The 19,111-nt window shown below is 42.9% G+C and overlaps 2 protein-coding genes across 2 annotated transcripts; one reads left to right on the top strand and one right to left on the bottom strand.

The window, feature by feature from the left end:
- Positions 1 to 2,019: 2,019 nt before the first annotated feature.
- DNAJC17 (DnaJ heat shock protein family (Hsp40) member C17) lies at positions 2,020 to 18,049 on the top strand (the record flags this gene model as incomplete). Its single annotated transcript, XM_079537852.1, has 11 exons — positions 2,020 to 2,097; positions 3,738 to 3,807; positions 4,633 to 4,691; positions 5,972 to 6,059; positions 6,468 to 6,550; positions 6,984 to 7,080; positions 8,546 to 8,595; positions 9,108 to 9,185; positions 9,862 to 9,942; positions 10,735 to 10,863; positions 17,927 to 18,049. The coding sequence occupies 11 exons, from the start codon at positions 2,020 to 2,022 to the stop codon at positions 18,047 to 18,049; spliced, it is 936 nt and encodes a 311-aa protein (XP_079393978.1).
- LOC306948298 (uncharacterized protein C15orf62, mitochondrial) lies at positions 14,989 to 15,519 on the bottom strand (the record flags this gene model as incomplete). The annotated part of the gene is made up of 1 exon (XM_079537853.1): positions 14,989 to 15,519. The coding sequence occupies one exon, from the start codon at positions 15,517 to 15,519 to the stop codon at positions 14,989 to 14,991; it is 531 nt and encodes a 176-aa protein (XP_079393979.1).
- Positions 18,050 to 19,111: the final 1,062 nt, after the last annotated feature.

The raw sequence follows: 19,111 nt of genomic DNA on the forward strand, positions 1-19,111 counted from the left end.
TGTCCCTATACCCGACATGATGAGGTGTGCGCACATGGATGAGGGGATAGCAGCTCATGTTATGGCTTCTGTGCAGCAAGTAGTGAGTATGCTGAAGCTGCTGGGAAAGCAGGCAGGGGTTTCGCTGTTGTCAAAAGCCCAAATGGCGCTGATTAATTGGGTTCAATGCTGTGGTTACGGGAGTACTCCTACAGAGTGCTTATCCCATAGGAATTTAGATAAGGTGGCAGAGGAGTTGTGGGAGTAGGTTAAGTTGGGACTGAAGGGAGCTACCTTGGGAAGCTTAGAAAGAGCTCTGAAAGCAGTGGAAACAGAGGAGCGGTGTTGGAGGATGACTTGGGAATTAGTGTCAGGTCAGCTTGAGAAGGAAGGCGAAGAATCAGAGAAGAAGCCTACAAAGGGGGGTGTGGAGCCTGCGAAGGGGGGGCAGAAGGATGCTGCAGAAGTTCAACAGAGCAGCAAGCCAGAGTCAGAGGCTGAGCAACAGGAGGAGGAGTTGGGAATGGATTCATCTAGAAGGAGTGGCGGGGCCAGGGGTGTCTTGTCGGGAGCAGAGAACGATGTGCCTTGGGCGGCACCTGTGTGGCCTCCTGCAGCATCTAATTGGAGGGCTACTGGGGCTACACCTGTGTTCTCATAAGTTCCTGGAACAGTGCCTATGCCCACCGCTGGTTCAGTAATGGTACCCACAGCCCCTCCCTTGTATGATGGCAGGAAGAAAACCTTCTACACCTGTGCCTCTCACCTGACATCCATCACCATTTTCTTTGGATCCCTTACTTTTAGCTACATCCGTTCCAGCTCCAGGTACTTACTAGAGCAGAAGAAAGCACCAGCAGTCTTCTGCATGCTCCTGGTCCTCATGCTGAACCCCTTGATTGATAGCCTGAGAAACAAGGAGGTGAGGAGCAGCTTCAGAGGGACGTCTAAGGTAAGAGAGCTTTTCCACTAATCACTGCCAGCACCTTGCAAAATGCAAAGACAAAGCTGAGAGAAAGGACCGTGGTTCTAAATCTCAGAATTGAATAGGAACATGTAAATGGTATGCATAGTATTATCACGTGTACTTTTCTTTTGTGGTATGCCAGTGCTATTCAACTAAAGCTGTGGTTTTGTACTGTGTTGTCATTCATACTGTGAATTGAAATGAATGTATTTTTCACAAACCCCTTGTTGTAAAATAATTGCTATTAAAAAGTTGGCTGTGTACATTTGTACTTTTTGTGGAAAGCTTAATGGTTTTCATAGGAATAACTGAAAGTGCATTGTGTTGAAGGAGGTCTCATCCATGCACTGAAGTGTTCTACCTTCATGTGAGAATCCAGCCAGTGTTATCTGCCAACGTTATTAGCAAAACTATAGGAATTCCAGTGCAATGAGGCATGCTGGCCAGAGAGAACACTCAGTTGGAACAAATGTGCACATAAAACATTTATTTCAAATGTTTCTGCTGATTTTTCAGCTCAGTCCCTGGAACACCGGTCACACTTTGAGAACAAGCACTGTCGGGTCTCGCACATTGTGAGCTCCCACCCGAGGGGACACTCGCCTGTTTCTCAACGCTTGTGCTTTCTTATGTTTTTTTCTGTTTTTTTGTTGTTGTTGTTGTTGTTTGTTTTTGTTTGTTTTTTTTTTTTCCCCATATTTCCCATTTCCCACCCCACAAATCTGTACAGTAAGCTGCTAGGACGTCATAGAACAGAACCAGCCGCCCCCCTCCTCCCCCCCAAGGTGGGCAACCTCTCAGCGCCGCTCCGACGGGAGCTGAAGCTCCCCTGCCGCCCCGCTCCACCGGCAGCAGCCAGCGTGAAACTACACCCCCCAGTATGTCTCGCGCCCCGCTGTGCCCACTGGGAGCGGACGCCCTGACCTATTGCCGCGGAGCATACTGGTACGTGTAGTCAATGTCCCCGACTCCTACTGGCCTTGAGTGGCGCGAGCCGGTGAGGAAGGACTCCGTTTCCCGGCAGGCAACGTGAGCCCAGCAGGGGGCACGGGCAGAAGCCGCTCGACGACGAAATGGCGGTCGATAAGGACCTGCTGGAGTTGGATCTGTACGGCCTGCTGGGGGTCGGCGAGAAGGTGTCGGAGAAGGAGGTCAGAGCTGTATTGCCTCACTTTACCCTTCCCTTTTCTCACCTCAAACCTGTGGGGATGGATCTTGGCTTGGGAAGGGTGACATCAGTTGAACTGACCTGCGAAAGCGTTCTCAGCCATTTCCTTCATTAGCCCTCGGAGCTCCGCAGTGTTTAGCAGAAATCCAATGAATAGAGAGCGATTTAGGTACCTAGCATCATAAGTCATCGCGTTAATTTTGTGGGTTTGGAATGGCGTCTTTATATTTTCTCTTTAACTTAATAGTTAGGTCGATGGTAATTGCCCCAATGACTGACAGGACTGAACTGGGAAAGTGGTCCGGTGGAGGGGAAGAAGGCTGTAGCACCTGAACGTGGTTAAAATAACGATTTTCTTTCCCCCACTTCAGCTTTTTCTTTGTTCTTTCAAGTGCTGCAGGTAAATCGTGGAAGCCAGAGACAGTGTGTAACAGCAAATGTGTTGCCTTGATGTAAGCACGTCAGATACAGTTCACAGGGCTCAGTGAGGTGAAGGACTTTGCTGTTGATTCCTGGGATGGGAAAAAGGATGAGGAAGTGGTGAAGTGGGTGTTACAGAGTGACTTAAATTGACAAGTGTTGTGTAGAGTGCAGTCCTTGATGTAAAATACTTGAAGCAATGCAAAGCCCACTGGTATTCAGGGGTACTTTGCCAGAAGAGACAAAGAAGCAAGGGTTACTCCAGTAACTGTTTATATGGCATGTTGAAGAGATGTAACTCTTCTTTACTGGGGTCTTGCTTATGGAAGAAATGGGATGATGTCTGCTAGGCTTCAGCTGCATTTTCCTTTCATCTGTTTTATCCACCAGGTGGTGCTCAGCCACCACTTATTCCATCCCATCTGAAAATTGTTTGGCATGCATTTTCTTGCATGTAGATGTTCCGCTGAGGAGGGAAACTCACATTATAAAAACTTTACTAGTGACTTAGTCCATAAAGTTGTAATCTTTTTCTCTGAAGTGTAGAAGTGATTAAACAGTCTTTGGTCAAAAAACTTCACCTTGCCAAGTTCAGTTGTTGCACAGTGGACTATATTACCTCTTTCTCAAATAATTGTAAAGATTAGAGCATCTCTTTGGCTAGGAAATTGCCAAAGTTTCTGAACCGGACTCGACTTTGATCATGTATTACATCGCTATAATACAGTGTACCTTGAAGTAAAACTTCAAGCTTCAAAAAGCTGAAAGCTCATTTAAAATGTGGCTGCCTGCCTACTGTGTGTCCTAGGCTCAGATGCTTATCCTTATAGAACAGTGTGATTAAAAAGGGCAGGTTGCTTCACTGAGTAGACTAGTAGAAGATATTCTAACATGGTGTACTAATAGTGCTGTCAGCACTCTAGAAGTGGACTTTTCTATCAGGCATGGGGAGTATGCAGTAACATAAGTGAATGTTGGTTCAACCAAGCCTTCTGCTTGTGAGAGATGTGGTTTAAACTAAACAAAACAAAGGACGACAAAAACAAACATCCACGACTGATTTGTAACTTTCTTGTTCCTATAGTGTTACTTTTTTTTTTTTTTTTTAATTTTTTTTTTTTTTTTTTTTTTTTTTTTACCAAGTTGCATTTGTCAGCATGGACTAAATGAAAGCAACAACTGACAGATCTCTGGCTCTTGTAGATTAAGAAAGCGTACCGCCAGAAGGCCCTGACTTGTCACCCAGATAAGAACCCAGATAATCCCCGAGCAGGTGAGATAGAATGGTATGGCTGCAAGCTACTCTTTGTCTGTATGTGTGAAAACAAACTCCTGGAAGTGTCTCTGTTTAATTTCAGGTCTGTCTTTATGCAATTAAGAGAATGCCTAGATTTGTGTCATGTGACGTACACATATGCAAAGAACAGTGGTGGTAACTGGAAGGACGTTGTTCCTCAATGACTTCTCAAAATATTATTCTGTGTCTTTCATGTTCCAGATTGATAGGCTGCGCTCTTAAAAATTGAAGATTGTAGCTGTGGTATGGGAATTGTCACTATGAATAAAAAAGATCTTTAGCAGAAATAGGAATAGAGCTGGAGGTTTTGATGTATGCAGAAGGCTGGGAGGTGGTCTGAAGAGTATGAAGAGGCCTCCAGCTCATATGTGTATCCCTCAAGCAAGTGGTTCAGCAAAACTGATGTAAAAGGGGAGTTTTGTAGCTCAGGCTAAAAAGCTGTTAATGAGATGGAGAAGTTGGTTTTGTTTGTTTGTTTTTTGTAACACTCAGACTAACTGCAGGTTGAGGAATTCCGAGCCTATAGATTGGTTATATTGAGATCATGTTTGCAAGGTTTCTCTTAATAGTAAAATTTCTGCTATTCTTGTTTCGTGATCTACACTGAAGTCTATGTAACAAATGTTCTTTCAACTGTGCAGATTTTGTTTGTAAGTTGGCTTGCAAAATGCTTTGGAAGGATTATTCTTCTTTCTGATGTTCTGCAGGTCTCTTTCAGAAGGGATTTTTTTTTTTTCTGATTGATCTCTAGGCCACTAGCGTGTTTTTCTGCATCTTACCCTTTTTTCTTCTAATTCCCAGCGGAAGTCTTCCACCAGCTGTCTCAGGCCTTAGCTGTTCTGACAGATGCAGCAGCAAGGGTAAGGATGCCTATTCCTCAGTTATATTGGGACTGTATGGTGTTACTCTGCATGCTGGAGAAGTAGTAGAAACTCTCATCCTGTCTGGCCTGATCTCTTCTCCAGTAGAACCTCTGTGAATGCAAGTCTTGTCTGTTATTCCCTGTAGTCTTCCATGAGATGAAATAGCAGGTGCCAGATAAGAGCTTTGATAAATGTTTTTTCTGATCTGATGTGCTGGGAGTAGCTCTGTTTGCACTGAGTGTGGGATACTGTCTTTAATAACATGCTCAGTTGGGACCTATCTCGTTTAAAGAATTCAATAACCACCAGTGATTGGTTCAGTTTCTGTGGCAGTGGTGCATTTGTGGTTCCCTTGATATCAAGATGTGACAAGTAAATAGTATCTAGACATGGGATCACTAAGGCTCAGAGCCCTTCTCTCAGTGGGGCGCAAGAGGCTTTTGAACAGAAAAGCTGAGTCATAGTCGTGATCTCTGTCCTTTTGCTGCACAAGCTTTGCAGGCTGCCAGATGTAGCTCGGGCTTCCTGTAAGGAAGTGGTTGAGTGCCTTCTGCAAGTCCTGAAGGTATTACATGTGAAAAGCAGGAATAAAAACAGCATGAAAGCGAGTCAGCATGAGCAAGTAATACCATCCAGATAAACTCAGGAGAGAAGGCATATTAAAATTTCAGATAATTTAAAAGCAAATTTTGGCAGAGATTGTAAAGGATAATGATATGAGGGATTATGGTAATGGTTTGAACAGATGTCAGTAAAGTTGCTAGTTTACCCCAGTTCTTAAGTCACTAATTGAGTGTTGATGTGCTGTTGCAGCTGAGGAATTCTGGTCGTCTTTGCTCTGATACGTTTATGTGAGTCGACCATCTGTCTTATCAGTAGATCTTTTATATAAAATGTACCTTTTTCATCATAGAAATTTGTTCTAAATCAAACTCGATTTGTTTTTGGTGCCTCTAAATTTACTTTTGACCTGTTCAGGGAAAAAAAACAGTATTTTTCTCACCTCTATAGGTGGGTGAGATTTTTTTCTACAGTGAACTTCACAGTTACTCCTAGATTTCTTCACTCTTTCAGGCTCAGTCTGGAGGTCCTTCTCATGTTTTCAGAGTATTTGTGTTAACTCCAACATTTTAAGAGTGCTAGCAAGAAGCAGGAAATGTTTCACCTCTTCTTACAGTGTTTCAGTAGCTGACCTCCCTTCTACTCACAGCTTCACATTTTATCCCTTTTGCTTTATGCTTTACCTAGTTACACTGTTCTGTTGGGTTTTTTGACAGGTGGCATATGACAAAGTGAGAAAAGCCAAAAAGCAAGCAGCAGAAAGGACACAAAAGCTTGATGAGAAGCGAAAGAAAGTAAAGCTTGGTAATGAAATCAAAACTTCATTTTCTTTGGACTTGGAGTCTTCATTAGCTGGGTGCTTGTGTTTCTTTGATGCTGGAAGTCACCATGAATTGTTTTGTTGCTGTTCATCTGCTATGGCTTTTTTTTTTTTTTTTTTTTTTTTTTTTTTGATTGCCCATCCAGTACAATGCAGAAGCCATGTGAAATCTCCAGTTGTCACAGCTAGCAATGATTCTGCTCTGGCAAGGAATTGGGGCTTTTGATGCCCATTAGGACTGCTAATATATTGCTGTGCTTGCACAGAAGAGCTATCGTGTCTCTACTTTGAGTTTGTTATAGATGTAGCCAAGTTTTGGATCATTACACCCACCTCTGAACAGCAGTGAAAACTCTTTTTGGTTCGTTTTAATTTTGTTTTTTTCTCTGCAGATCTTGAAGCCAGGGAACGGGAAGCCCAGATCCATGACAATGAAGAGGAGGAGATGCGGATAACAAGGACCTTAGAACAAGAAGTAACGATCCATTCTTAGATTTGTATGCTGCTTTTGACAATAACTGCTTAAAGTCTGCATTCATAATGCAAACCACATGAGTTGTGGCAACTCCGTGTAGCAGTCCCTCAGCCTTTTTTGGATTAATGGGCTCTGTGAAAGAGAGGCATGCATGACAGTCTGGCAAATGTCAGTCCTGCTTTTTGACATAGCAGAAAATAACTAATTGGGTATATGCTGGCTGACAGGGACTATGTCATTAGGAACAGGAGGAGTCTAAGTATTAAATAAGCACTGGAGCTGCCACAGTGGGGCTAATGGAAGGTTTACATTGGAAGATGGGGCTAAGTTAAAAACTGTCTTTGGCAGTCTTCAGCTGGCATGGGTCAAGCATGGAACTGTTCCCATGCTTGCATCTTACCATTCCATCCCATGCATCTTACCTTTGCTCTAGATAATACGGTTGCGTGAAGAAGGCTCTCGTCAGCTTGAAGAGCAGCAGAGACTCATTCGAGAACAGATCCAACTTGAAAGACAGCAGCGCATCCAAGGTGAAATAGGTGAGACTGGAGTGCTTAGCCACAATGAGTACCCCGGGTCTCCAACTTCTTTATAGATGGAGCAGGGTTTGCATACAGATGAAGCCTTTTGACTTGGTCATCTTGCCACATATAGGATCCTACTTAGACCTTTGTTGAGAAAAAGATTAGCATTTCTGTGAGGCTTTTTTCTTGTATGTGGCAGATTGCTCTTTAGCATATTGTTGCTCCTCTTCAATAAAGATTCTAAAGCTTTGAATGTAGATGGCCTGATGTGGAGCCCCGCAGCTGTGCTGGAAGGAAACCTAAAGTCTTACTTGTCCATCACAATTAAATCAGTCAGTGTTGTACACAAAACAGGGACTGATTCAAGGTTGCACAAAAAAAAAAAAAAATTGCCATCGAAGTTACTGACTGTATCCCTTTGAAAATCCTCAGTACCTATCACCAAGAAGAGATGCAGTGAAGACAGTGAAGTTTTGTATGGTGTACAGTTCCAGAGGTTTTACTTACTGGAATTTGGTTCTCATGCTTTTTAGGCATATGTGGTCTTCATCCCAGGTTTGTACAAAGACTGAGGACAAGTCTGTCAGGATGAGCAATGTGTTGTATAGTAACACAAAATTCAGGTGTTTTCCTGTTTAACATCAGCAAGTAATCATGTTTGAGATTATCTCCCTCTAATTCTTGGGGCTGGTCACTAGCTGTAATTAGTCCCCTTCATACGCGATCAGATGAGATGCATCTAGAATCCCTGTGGTATTCCTGAATCTCATTTCCATCCACGTGTCTCTCTAGAAATTTGCCTTTTCTAACATTCTGCATCTCTGTGGGTTTCAAATGTACAGTTCTGTATTTCAGAAAGTTTTATTCTACTTTTCAAAAGAAGATAGAGTGCTATTTAGAATTTCAGTTCAACAGAAAAACTTAATGTCTCTTGCTTCCTACTGCGTTCATTCTGGCTGAGAACTTAGGAGGTCTGTGGAACAGGAGCAGATCACTAGTAAGCACTTCACTATTGAGTATTTAGTTGTAAGACCAGATTAAATTCTTAGGCTGTGTCTCAATGTTGAGATTTTTTTTGTCCTCCCTTAGTTTTCCATGCTTGTTCCTACCAGTACAGTCTATTTACAGGGAGAAATGTTACAGGATCTAACAGATTTCCTTCTTGTGGTTTTCTTGTTTAGCAGTTTTCTACCCTTGATCATGGGATGTCTTGGAATCATGGAAGGGAAGGATGCTGACATCCAATATTTACTTCACACTATGGTTTCTACTGATAACGTCATATAAGGCTTTTGGGGTGCTGAAGTGATGAACTGCAATAAAAATTGAGATATGCACTTGCTGTTACCATAAATACATTCGCAGGGCAAATTTTGTGCTAATGCTGTTTAGCTGATGAATTTTCACACATTCACCTATATTCTTACATCTTTTTATATATATATATTTTTTTTTCCTCTACACTCTTCAGGCAACCAAGTAGGAAATGGAGCAGAAGGCAAAATAACTCCCAAACTCAAAGTAAGTCATCTCTATGAAGATGGCTTTGGCAAAAGACAGAATATTTGCAGGTTTGGAGAACAGAAAGGACTCCTTTGCTGAGCTGGCATGCCCTTTTGTACAGTGGTGGTGAAGATCCTTTATTTAATGCATATCATGCAAGCTAACACCTCCCCATCCCTGCATTTAAAATACACTTCCTCCCCTATTCTTTTCTTCTCTTACTTTCTCATGTAAACATTTGAGCCTGAAATTGAATCATCTGTGCTTTAGGCACTGAGCAACATCTACTTATTACCCTGGTACAGCCATTAATATATCTTCAGGTACAGTTTTAACTCCCATGAGTCCTTCCTCACAGTTCCCCAAATAATTTGTTCCCTGTGCACACTGATATTGAAGTTATTTTCTTGGCCATTCTGGGACTGTAGCTGTAAATAGAAAACTTCATTACTCTGCAGGTGGTGTGAGCTGTGTTCAGCATGGCAGCATATTCAAAAGCACAAAATTAACTTCTCACATTTATTTCCCAGCTAAAATGGAAATGCAGGAAAGAAGATGAGACAGGAGGGGGATATTCAAAGGAAGTTTTACTGCGGATGCTGCAGAAGGTTCTGTCCCATGCTTTTCTGTTACTTGATGTTCCCCTGCTTTCAGTGCTAAGGGAGGACAGTAAATTCTGGAAAGCCCCATATAAACCAGAGTAGCTCATTTTCTTCTCTTGTTGAGCCCTCTCATTCATGCCATTTTCAGAGATCGTCAACACAATCCATTTGTTGTGAACTGTTTCTGGTTGCCCGTTTGCCTTCTTCCTAGCAGAGATCCCCAGTGAAACAGAGCAACCGCAAACTCTTCCCCTGAGTAATTAATGTCCTTTATAAATGTTAGGCTGGCTCTGTGGTTATAATGTGCACTTTTACCTTTACTTAAAGCACTGTACGTTAACTTCTGTGGGGAGTTCAGAGGCAGAAACAGACAAGCCTTTGATAAGATTAGTCCCAGCATATGGTCTTCATTCAGATGAATATCTCCTGTCACTGAGTGAAACAACCCTCTTACCTTGGGATTTGCTGGAAGCGAAGTTTGTAACCATGTGCAGCTTCTGCACTGTTTCCTGGAGGGGCAAACTATGACAGATTGGGATCAATGGAAGGATCATGTAAGACAGAAAGGGTGGCAGCTCAAGTCTCATGTCTGTAAAGACACGTTTTCCTTGTGGTCATGCCATAGGTGAACTTGACTTTTCTTGTAGGTCTGTAATTAACTTTTCTTTCTCTCTCCTAACAGTATGGCGACGTGCTAAATTTGTTGATCTCCAGTAGGAAGGTTGGAAGTGCAGTCGTGGAATTTGCTACTGTTAAAGCTGCTGTAAGTCTGGCGGAGACCACAGATGCGTGCAGTGGAGAGTGGGCAAGAAGGGGGTGATTCAGAAGGGAAGGGTTAGCTGTCTGATAGCCTAGAAATGCTGCCTTGTTATTAAGGCAGTGGAGAAGGGTAATGAGAGTCTAAAGGTACAGACAGATGAAGGGAGTGGCAAAGCTTGAGGCATAAATTCAGAGCAGATCATGCACATAAACAAGTAGGCTGTGCATGTAAGCTTCTGAGGGAAGAGACACTGCTTTAAAGGGCAGGCACCAAACTATTTAACCAGCTCTCACTGGGGGTGATGGGCTTAATGAATCTTAGGGATTATATCAAGCATTTGCAGTTTAAAAGAATCTAAAATGTCTTAACTCATGATGAGTTATAATAATTCATGTTACTGTGGAAATAAAAGTAATCTGTACAGTAGCTACTGTAATGAAATAAACCTGTGATGTTAGTAGTTCCATCTACTTGAATTTACAAGAGTTTTGTTGTTTTTTGTAACCAGTTATTTCACTTAATCTATCCAAATAATTGCAAAAAAATAATAATAATAAAGCAACCAGAAACCCACAACTGTCTGTTCTCTGTTTATCAGAAATGCTGGCAGCGATGTTTTACCCATCCTTGGTGCAGAAATGAACCTTGAAGGGTGCTTCTCATGTAGGGCAGCTGTGAAATCTTCATTGACCTTGATAACAGGCTGAGATAGAAAAACTCCTAGGATTGTGAGCAAGCTATGAGGGAGTGTGACCAAAAATTCGGATGGTGATGATGGAATATTTTCATTGGTAGGAAATGGCTGTGAAGAATGAAGTTGGCCTGACAGATAATCCTCTAAAGATTTCCTGGCTGGAAGGCCAGCCCCAGAGCAATCCCAGCTGTGTCCTTTCTGACAGCAGTGGTCGGCCTAGGACTTCACAGGTAAGGAGAATATATGCAGCTGTTACTTAAATCTGTTTCTATAGCAACCTAAACTTAGGCGTGCTTTGCATATATGGTAGGATGCATTGATCCCTAGAGAAACAAGAAAATAAACTGATAGAGAGATGACTGGCTTCTTGATGAAACTTTTTATGCTTAGGCAGTGACTTTTTTTTTTTTTTTTTTAAAAAGAACTTTCTGTCAGTGTAGCAATACATTGAGGTACAAGCTACTTGAACAACTGGATGTTTGCACAATATCCCCCTCTTAAAAGTGAAAACTAAGGATGCTCCTTGCTCAACAGAAAGCCTCTAATTCCATTCTTCTGTGAGTTTAGTCTAGTGTACTTCAACTGTGAAATCCTTTGGCAGGTAGCTCACTGAAAGAGGTATGGAACCCTTTAGAGAGGTTTAGTTACTGCATTCACAAGAGGGTGAAATTTCAATGCTAAAAGCAAACCTATGTTCTTAGGGTCTGCAGGAGGAAAACTAAAATAGTGTCAAATTAAATATTCTTCTAAAGAGCTCTTTTCTGTTTTGGTTCTTCTTTACTAGTGTTGGTACATCTTGGTAGACACTTCAAGTGCAAAGTATTTGCCAACTTCTTGGTTATTCCGCTGGATGTTCAATGTGAAGCTGCTGCTGAGAATTTTGCGTTTTATCTCTTTTGTGATTGGAATACAATATGTAGTGGCTAAAACATAGAAAATGTCTCCTCTAATGTGCCGTGCTGCATGAAATTGTTGGCCATCAGTTACCTTGTGCTCCTATCGCCTGTTTGGAGTGGGAATTGTATCTACTTCTTTTGGAGCAGAACTATTCTGTGTTATAAAGCAAAGTGTAGTATATCTTGTGCTCTGCCTGTGTTCTGATCTGGGTAGTTGCTTCTTTTCTGAGAGAAAATGTGAAGGGGCCTGAGATCCTCTGGCTATTTGAATTCCTATTCAAGTTTCATGTGACACTTCCTCTCTTCTTCACTGCCTCATGCTGTACAGGTACCCTCAGACCATGCATTTACAACCAAAATACTGTAGCAGTTTGTAAGATTATTTAATATTTTTTCTCCTGACTTCTCAAGTACTGTATTCACATGTCAGAATGCCTTGCTGCTATCCTAGTTCTGCTTTTTGTTCTATGTTCTATTTTGAACAGCACGGCCTGAGCAGCATCACTTCTCAGACATTTCAAGCAATGGCAGTTTGAGGATCATAGCCCATAGCCAAGCAGGTCTCCATGCACAATGAATCCTGCAGGCAGAGCAGATTCAGAAAGGTAGCCAAAATGCTTTGGAGAAAAGCAGGATTCAGTTGAGTGTATTTGAGTATCCCTCACTAGCAGAGAACTAGAACTGGCTCTGGAGAGCTCATTCACACCTAAGAGGAGGAGAGGGGAGCCACTAGTGCAGAGGTTGGTAGTGTATTCTTACCTGTGCATTTTCAAGTATTGAAGACTATTGTTTGATTGATCTTGGCTTGTTTCCATGACGAAAGCTTGTTAATTTGAAACTGCAGTGTCCGCCTGCTGTGAAGGATTAGATGGTGGAGCAGCAGCAAGGGAGGACAGGCTAAAGCAGCAAATAGAGTTCATGCTGTGTGGAGCTGGTTGCTCTGTTCGGTCCAGCATAGCTTCATCATTACATTGTTTGTTCTCTAAATGATGAGTTCTGGACAGTGATTTGCAACCTTTTCCAAGAGCTACGCTTCTAATGCTTGTGTTCTTTCTACTGCTTTTATGTGTAAGCAGCAGTGACTTCTTTAATTACATTGTTGTCTTGCTGTCTAGGGTAAGATACCCAAGCTGCTCCGGTTTGTTTTATTATTTGCTTCGTTAGGCTTTCCCAAAGTCCTGCTGCTGCTTCTGCGTGGATGTTTCCAGAATGTACAACTTGGTAATCCCTTCTCTTGACCTTACTGTTTCTAGCTGTCATAGCTGTCTTTGTTCTCAGCTCCTCAGTTCCAGTCTTCCAAATGACATTTTTCAGTTATCAGTTAACATTGCCCCAGTCTACTACTTACCTTATCTCTTTCATACACAGTCTGGCTTTCCATCCATCAGGGGCTACGTTCTTTTTTTCAGGCTCATTCTGATTTTAAGCTGCCCTCGCTTCCTCTTTGCTGTCTCTGGGCAGCTCCTATTTTTGTCCGATTCCACCTTCTGTTTGCTCCCACTCTGTGCAAATGCAGCTCCTTCCTTGCTCTGCTTCAGGAGACAGCTGAAGAGCTGCACTGTTCTCATGGCAACACGCTCACTACCCATCCTGTCTGTGTTCCATGCGTGGGGTTGGCAGCCAGGAGCTGTGCACCAAAGACCACAAATAATGGAGACCCACAGACAGGCTACACCAGGACACCTTTGGAAGCAGTTCCTAGGAGAAATCAGGGCTGACTGCTGAAACATCACGCTGTGAGGAGGCAGTGAGTTGCAAATTGCATACCTACACAGTTTTTGCTGACCTGTTTCATCCCACGGCAAAGGATGAGTGTTGTCCGTCCTAGACAACAGGAGGGTTAAATTTTACAAATTAGAAAACTACAAAAGCTGTGGTTTGACCACTGTTACTTTAGGATACTTGAGAGCAACAACTATTTGATTGCTGCAGCTCTGATTGGTTCAAAGCACACAGTCTGTGTAGTGCTGTGAGAACTATTGTGTACACTAATTTTATATTGTTTTGTCACTACAACGGCATAAAGTGCTTGCTCATGGGAAAGTCATCATTGCACTTGGTGGTGTCACCCTACGTGCTCCCATTCACTTTTGACCATCCATTCAGCCACAGTAAAGTGCTGAGAAAAGCTTTCTGTCAGATATCCTGTTGCAATCTTTTCTAACCTTTGAGGCTTCAGCAAATGTGATTCATATTATCTGACTTCACCAGATTCACATCAGGTTGTTGGCTGAGTTCTATGCCTTCTCTGGGATTGCACTTTGCTGTTTCCAAAGCTCATGTTTGTCTGGGTCCATGGGATTTTTGTGGGTTTTTTGTTTTTAGAAGAGCATTAGTTTCTTATCTAGCTATGAAAACAAGATAAGGCATTGATGACCCAGTAGGTTGTGCACTGTCTTTTCAGCATAGTAGTGCCTAAGTTGTACTCAGCCTGGTAGAGCATTTTCCACCTCACAGAATGAAGAATTGTGTTCCTTTCTACACTGGATGTTGGTCCTGATCTGTCTGCTGCACTCTCCTTCTCAAGGGAAAGTGGGTATGAGTAGCTCTAGCCTTTTCCCAACCCAGAAAAACAGAGCTGCTTTTCCCACCTTCATGTATGCTTCAGGTGGCAGAGAGGGTTGATCTTGATCACTACAGATAAGAAACCTATGCTCCTGCTACCTGGCCTTTGTTGTTTTGGCTCACTACCAATGAAATGAGGCAACAAGGCACTTCCAATCACAGAAATGTTTATTCTTCCGTGTCTGTACAGCTGATAGGTCAGTGCATGCTTCAAGCAGCAGTATCTAGAGAAATTTCTTCTGCTAGTAGACTAAATAAACTGCTGTTTCTGTATTATGAGCTTATATAGATGGTTACCTGTTTGCAGGCTACAAGTACCAACTGCATTTGAATTAGGGGGAAAAAAAAAAAAGAAAAACTCACACAAAAAGAAATAAAGGGAGAAGAACAACTTTGATTTTTTTTCACATCCAAACATGTTGGGAGCAGAAACCATCAGTTTCTGTCTCTTAACCCTTGCCATAGCTATGGTTTTGAGATAGTAACACTGTCTCCTTACAAGCTGCCTGCTTATCCACAAATTATGTATGCTATACCCCTTTCTGTCCAAACTCTGCAGTGTCACAGCCACATCCCCAAAACAAGTCTTCAGTTAAACAATACCAGTCTTCACTGAGGAGGAGGTGCGTAGTCAAGGGTGAGAATTTCCCAGTGTGGAGAGTGGAAACTTGCACACAAGGTTCCAGAAGACAGGGCTGTCATCTAGGCATGGAGCCTGTCAGCTCTGCTCTGAAGGACTTCTTGATGAGGACAAGAACAGCCTGTGATGGGTAAGGCAACAACAATAAAACAGACCACACGCAACAAGGGTGCTGCAGTATCCTTCTTCCTGTTAGGACTAGAGAAACTGGCACCAGCAGCAGGTAAATCTGATACATTAAGTCATAAATACCTTCAAATGGCATAATCTCTTGGATTCTGTTTCCTGAGGGTCTGCAGAACATCCTCGAGAAGTGATAGCCCCAAGTCCACTTTGAAGGACAGGAAAGGATCAGACAGGTCACAAAGAGTGGTGCTGTTCTGGGAGCCAGTCTCTGAGGTCACGCAGTCTGTAGCCTGGTCCTTGTGGAACTGAGTTTGAGTGGCTTTGTTGTATTGATGAGAAGCACCAGAAAAGGAGATATCAGAGTGAGAATCCGTGTGATCAATGATGTTAGGGCAGCTAGAGCTGTCCAGGTACAGCCGGGGTGGCTTAGGAGGTGCTTGTGCCTTGGCCAGGTTTTGCTCACTCTGACATGACAGGTAATCAGACTTGTCCTTCAGATCCCTCAAGCATTCCCTCTTCTGGCACTGTCCATCACTGTCCAGTGTGTGGCTGTTCTTGTTCAGGATAATGACCTGGTTGCCCAGCTTTTTGTGTCTCCTGAGTGAGAAACGTCTGAAGAATGTTGTGGACTTAATGGACCCTCTCCGCCAAGTATCCATTCTGATAAAAAGCAAAGAGAAAACTGCTGACTCTTCACAGTCAGGTGGTGAACTTCTGTCACAGGCTCAGCAGCAAGTCGCACAACAGGAACAACCTCTTCTTTCCCTGTTCCTGTAGCTGGAAGGAAAACAGAGATGCTGGTATTGCAGGAAATGCAAACTTCACACTATATCTCTGTATTAAGGAGCAGTTGACCTGTCTGGTATATCAGGGAGTCTCGTTCAGTGGAGAAGGAATGGTGATGTCTGAGCTTGTTAAATCTGTGCCACAGAAACAAGCTGATGAAAAATAGCAAAGGCACACAGTCACCATGAGAACAGATTTAATCTAGCATCTAGAACAGAAGGGCACTTTGATACCATGGTAACCAGCCACCTTCATGATGAAGGGCACAGTATAAAAATCTCAGTGGGTGGTTAGGAAGGGAGCTGGTGACTCAGTAACACTGAAGAAAACCAAAGAAATAGTCAAAGGTAAATTAAAAAAAAAAAAGAAAACAAAACAGCGATGTAGAAGATGAGCATTAGGAAAATGGAATGCAAAATAGACTTACGGTATGTCGGAGCTGCACCTGAGTCCAACAGGCAGAGAGGAGAAACTGCTGATGTACTGAGAGAATGGTGACCACCACGCTCTGAGATTCTGGAAGAAGAAAGTCCAGGGGCAATTCAGCCAGGTGGGACCTAGAGCAATAAAAATCCACAATGCCGCCTTCTCTTCATGTGCCTCTTGTCACTGCTTCCCAGGCTGCAGTTCCTTGTGCATATGCATTTGTTTTGAGCCAAGCCCTTGCTGAGTCAGCCACGTCAGAAACTGGGTTTTACACAATTGGTAATTGCCAGGATTGCAGGAAGTAGGTGTAAAGTGGCAAAGCATCAGCCCACACTCTGCCTGAGGAGAAAGCAAGCTCGCTCAGAGACAGGCACCCAGACTGCTTGAGAACTGTCGACATGAATGTCAACTTGGAGCCCATCTTGAATCAGACTGCTTCTTCTCTACTGCCACTTCTAATGGCTTGTTTTATCAGCAAGACTCCCATACAAGGCAGAAAATAATCTCTTGTCTGTTTTAAATTTAAATCCAGAGCGTGAGGTAGTGATTCAGGTTTGTATGGGTGACTCATTTGCATGAGTCTCATGTAGCCTATTTCATTCAGCCAGGCATATGACAGTAAATATCTGTGGTTAGTGGACAGGAACTTTGAAGAAACCTTGTTCTGCCACTGAAGGCTGATACAATCTGTTGCTTTCTCAGACACTGTGAAAATCTGTGCTGTACAGTACTGAAAGATTATTTCATTCATGCAGTTCCAAAGATACCAATTACAGCGTATTAGTTTCTTTAATTCCCCACTCTAAGTTTCTCATCTACTGTGGGCTTCTATTTTGTCCTCACATCTAGGTACTCTACAGCTGGAGTAACTACTTTCCTTGCTCCATTTTCCTGCAGAACTTTTGCCAGTCTACTGTCTTTTCATCCCTTCTAGTTTCTATTCAAGATATCCTTTAAATCACCACTAAATTTAGTTCCTAGAAAAATGAATTTGAGGGTTTTTTGTTTGTTTGTTTGTTTTTTTGTTGTTCACTTTTTATCAAGATGCTCGTATTTCTGGCTAAACTATCAAGCAAATGAGATGGATGTTTCCAAGCACTGTGGCACTTCGAATACACCTGAAATCTAATATGAAATGACTTTGGAAAGGAGAATGGCAAAGCTACAATTTTGCTCTGAGATACCAGCTGTCATTTGCTGCCTACATTTATTAAGTAGTATGCAATCACCTCGTAGCTGACATGACAGTTACTACCACACACTGCAGAAAGGCTCCAAGAGCTTTTGGGAACTGAAACTCTTGTGCCAGGTTTGGGAACATACCTGGTTTTCTTCTGTGCAGCTCCTTCCGTAACTAAGTCACAAAGGTTTGGTTTTTATGGCATTAGCCTTTATAATGAATGAAGTGTGTGCTGGACTTTGGGCATCAATGTTTTACTTGCAGAGGAAGCTTGTCATCCAGAATAACCAACCACAACAAGGCAAGCCATGCTTCCCCATCTATCCTCACTGTGAGAAGCAAGAGGTTATTTCAGACACCCTGATGGTTCCATTCTTTGTCTCAGGACTAGCACTGTCAGGGGTCAGCACTGTTTCCTATGAAGCCACCTGCTTTCTGTAGGCAGTTTTCCCACCTTACCCAATTTCCCTGGTGTCATAGTCCACTGAGCTGCATTCCTGACTCAAATGTCTGTTGTTGTGAGTGTGACTTTGGAAAGGAGAATGGCAAAGCTACCATTTTGCTCTGAGATACCAGCTGTCATTTGCTGCCTACATTAGAAGGGGACTGTGGGGAGTCAGTGACTTCGCAATGTGCACTATCCTTGACATGTTGCAGTTGTTTTCTGCTCCTAGGCATCTGTGGTCTCCGAGCGGGATTATGAGAGCCTAGTGATGATGCGGATGCGCCAGGCAGCAGAGAGGCAGCAGCTGATTGCACAGCTCAAGCAGGAAGATGAGGAAGAGTCTCACACCTAGCATGAAAGTATGGATTCTCCCCGCCCCATCGTTCTTCATTTCCAAAGCTGTTTCTTAACTAAGGCAATAAAACTCCTTTTTTTAAAAACTGTTGTATGTGCCTGCAGCACTTTTCAGAGAACGGGAAAAGATGACTGCATAAGCTTCAGTGTTACCCTGTTAGCCTCTGTGCTCAGCATAGCTGTCTGATCAGAATTCAGGATTTGAGAGGTACTATGAGAACAAACACCAGACTTCTAAAAAAGTGTCGTAATTCCTGAAAGCTTGCTTAAGAACTATGGATCGAGAAGTCTTTGGCACCAACTGATCAGAATAACCCACACAAAGATATCAGTCTCTCTAGCGAAATGTTTTATTGGTGTTACCTCTACATCAGGATTGATACACAGTCCCAAACGATGCAGCATTGCAACTGCTGCCGTTAACTTTATGTAGCCCATAATTGAAATGTTTACAAGACCTGTTTGCGCTGATCTAGGGCTACTTTGGGAATCAGTGTGTTATGTCCAAATGGAACTCGAGACAGCAGCATCAGGCTTTCAAACCATGGCCCTGATTGGGAGGGAAGCTGGTCTTGCTGCGCATGAAGAGATTCTCCAAGAGCACTGTGTAGGTTAAGCAGTTTTTACTTTCATTTTGGAGATGAGATAGTGCACCTGTCACTCTTGACCTCCATACATCCCCTCCAAGATCTGGAAGGAGGTTTGTTCTGAATTCACAGTTCAGCACATGCCCATTGAGACAGCCCTGAGGAACAGACAGCAAGGCTGTGATTTGAGCTCCTTTCAGTGCACGCTAAATAGATTATTAAATTGCAGAAAGATGGTATTTGCCAGACTGCATTCAATGAATGTGGAGTTAGAGCCATCTGCTTTATGTGCATGATATAATCTGTACTGGGCATACCTTCCTCCCCCCAAGGTCTTAGGAAATGGCAGGGATGCTGAGTTTCCATTAGGTGAACCCTTGCTTCTGCACTGCTCCTCCCCTGATGCCTGAGTGCCTGGAGTCTGGGATAGAAAAGAATTACTCAAGGGGAAAAGTTTGCTGTCAGTCCGGTGT

This window comes from Tetrao urogallus (genome assembly GCF_951394365.1).
Source record: "Tetrao urogallus genome assembly, chromosome: 6".
Taxonomy (NCBI): Eukaryota; Metazoa; Chordata; class Aves; order Galliformes; family Phasianidae; genus Tetrao; species Tetrao urogallus.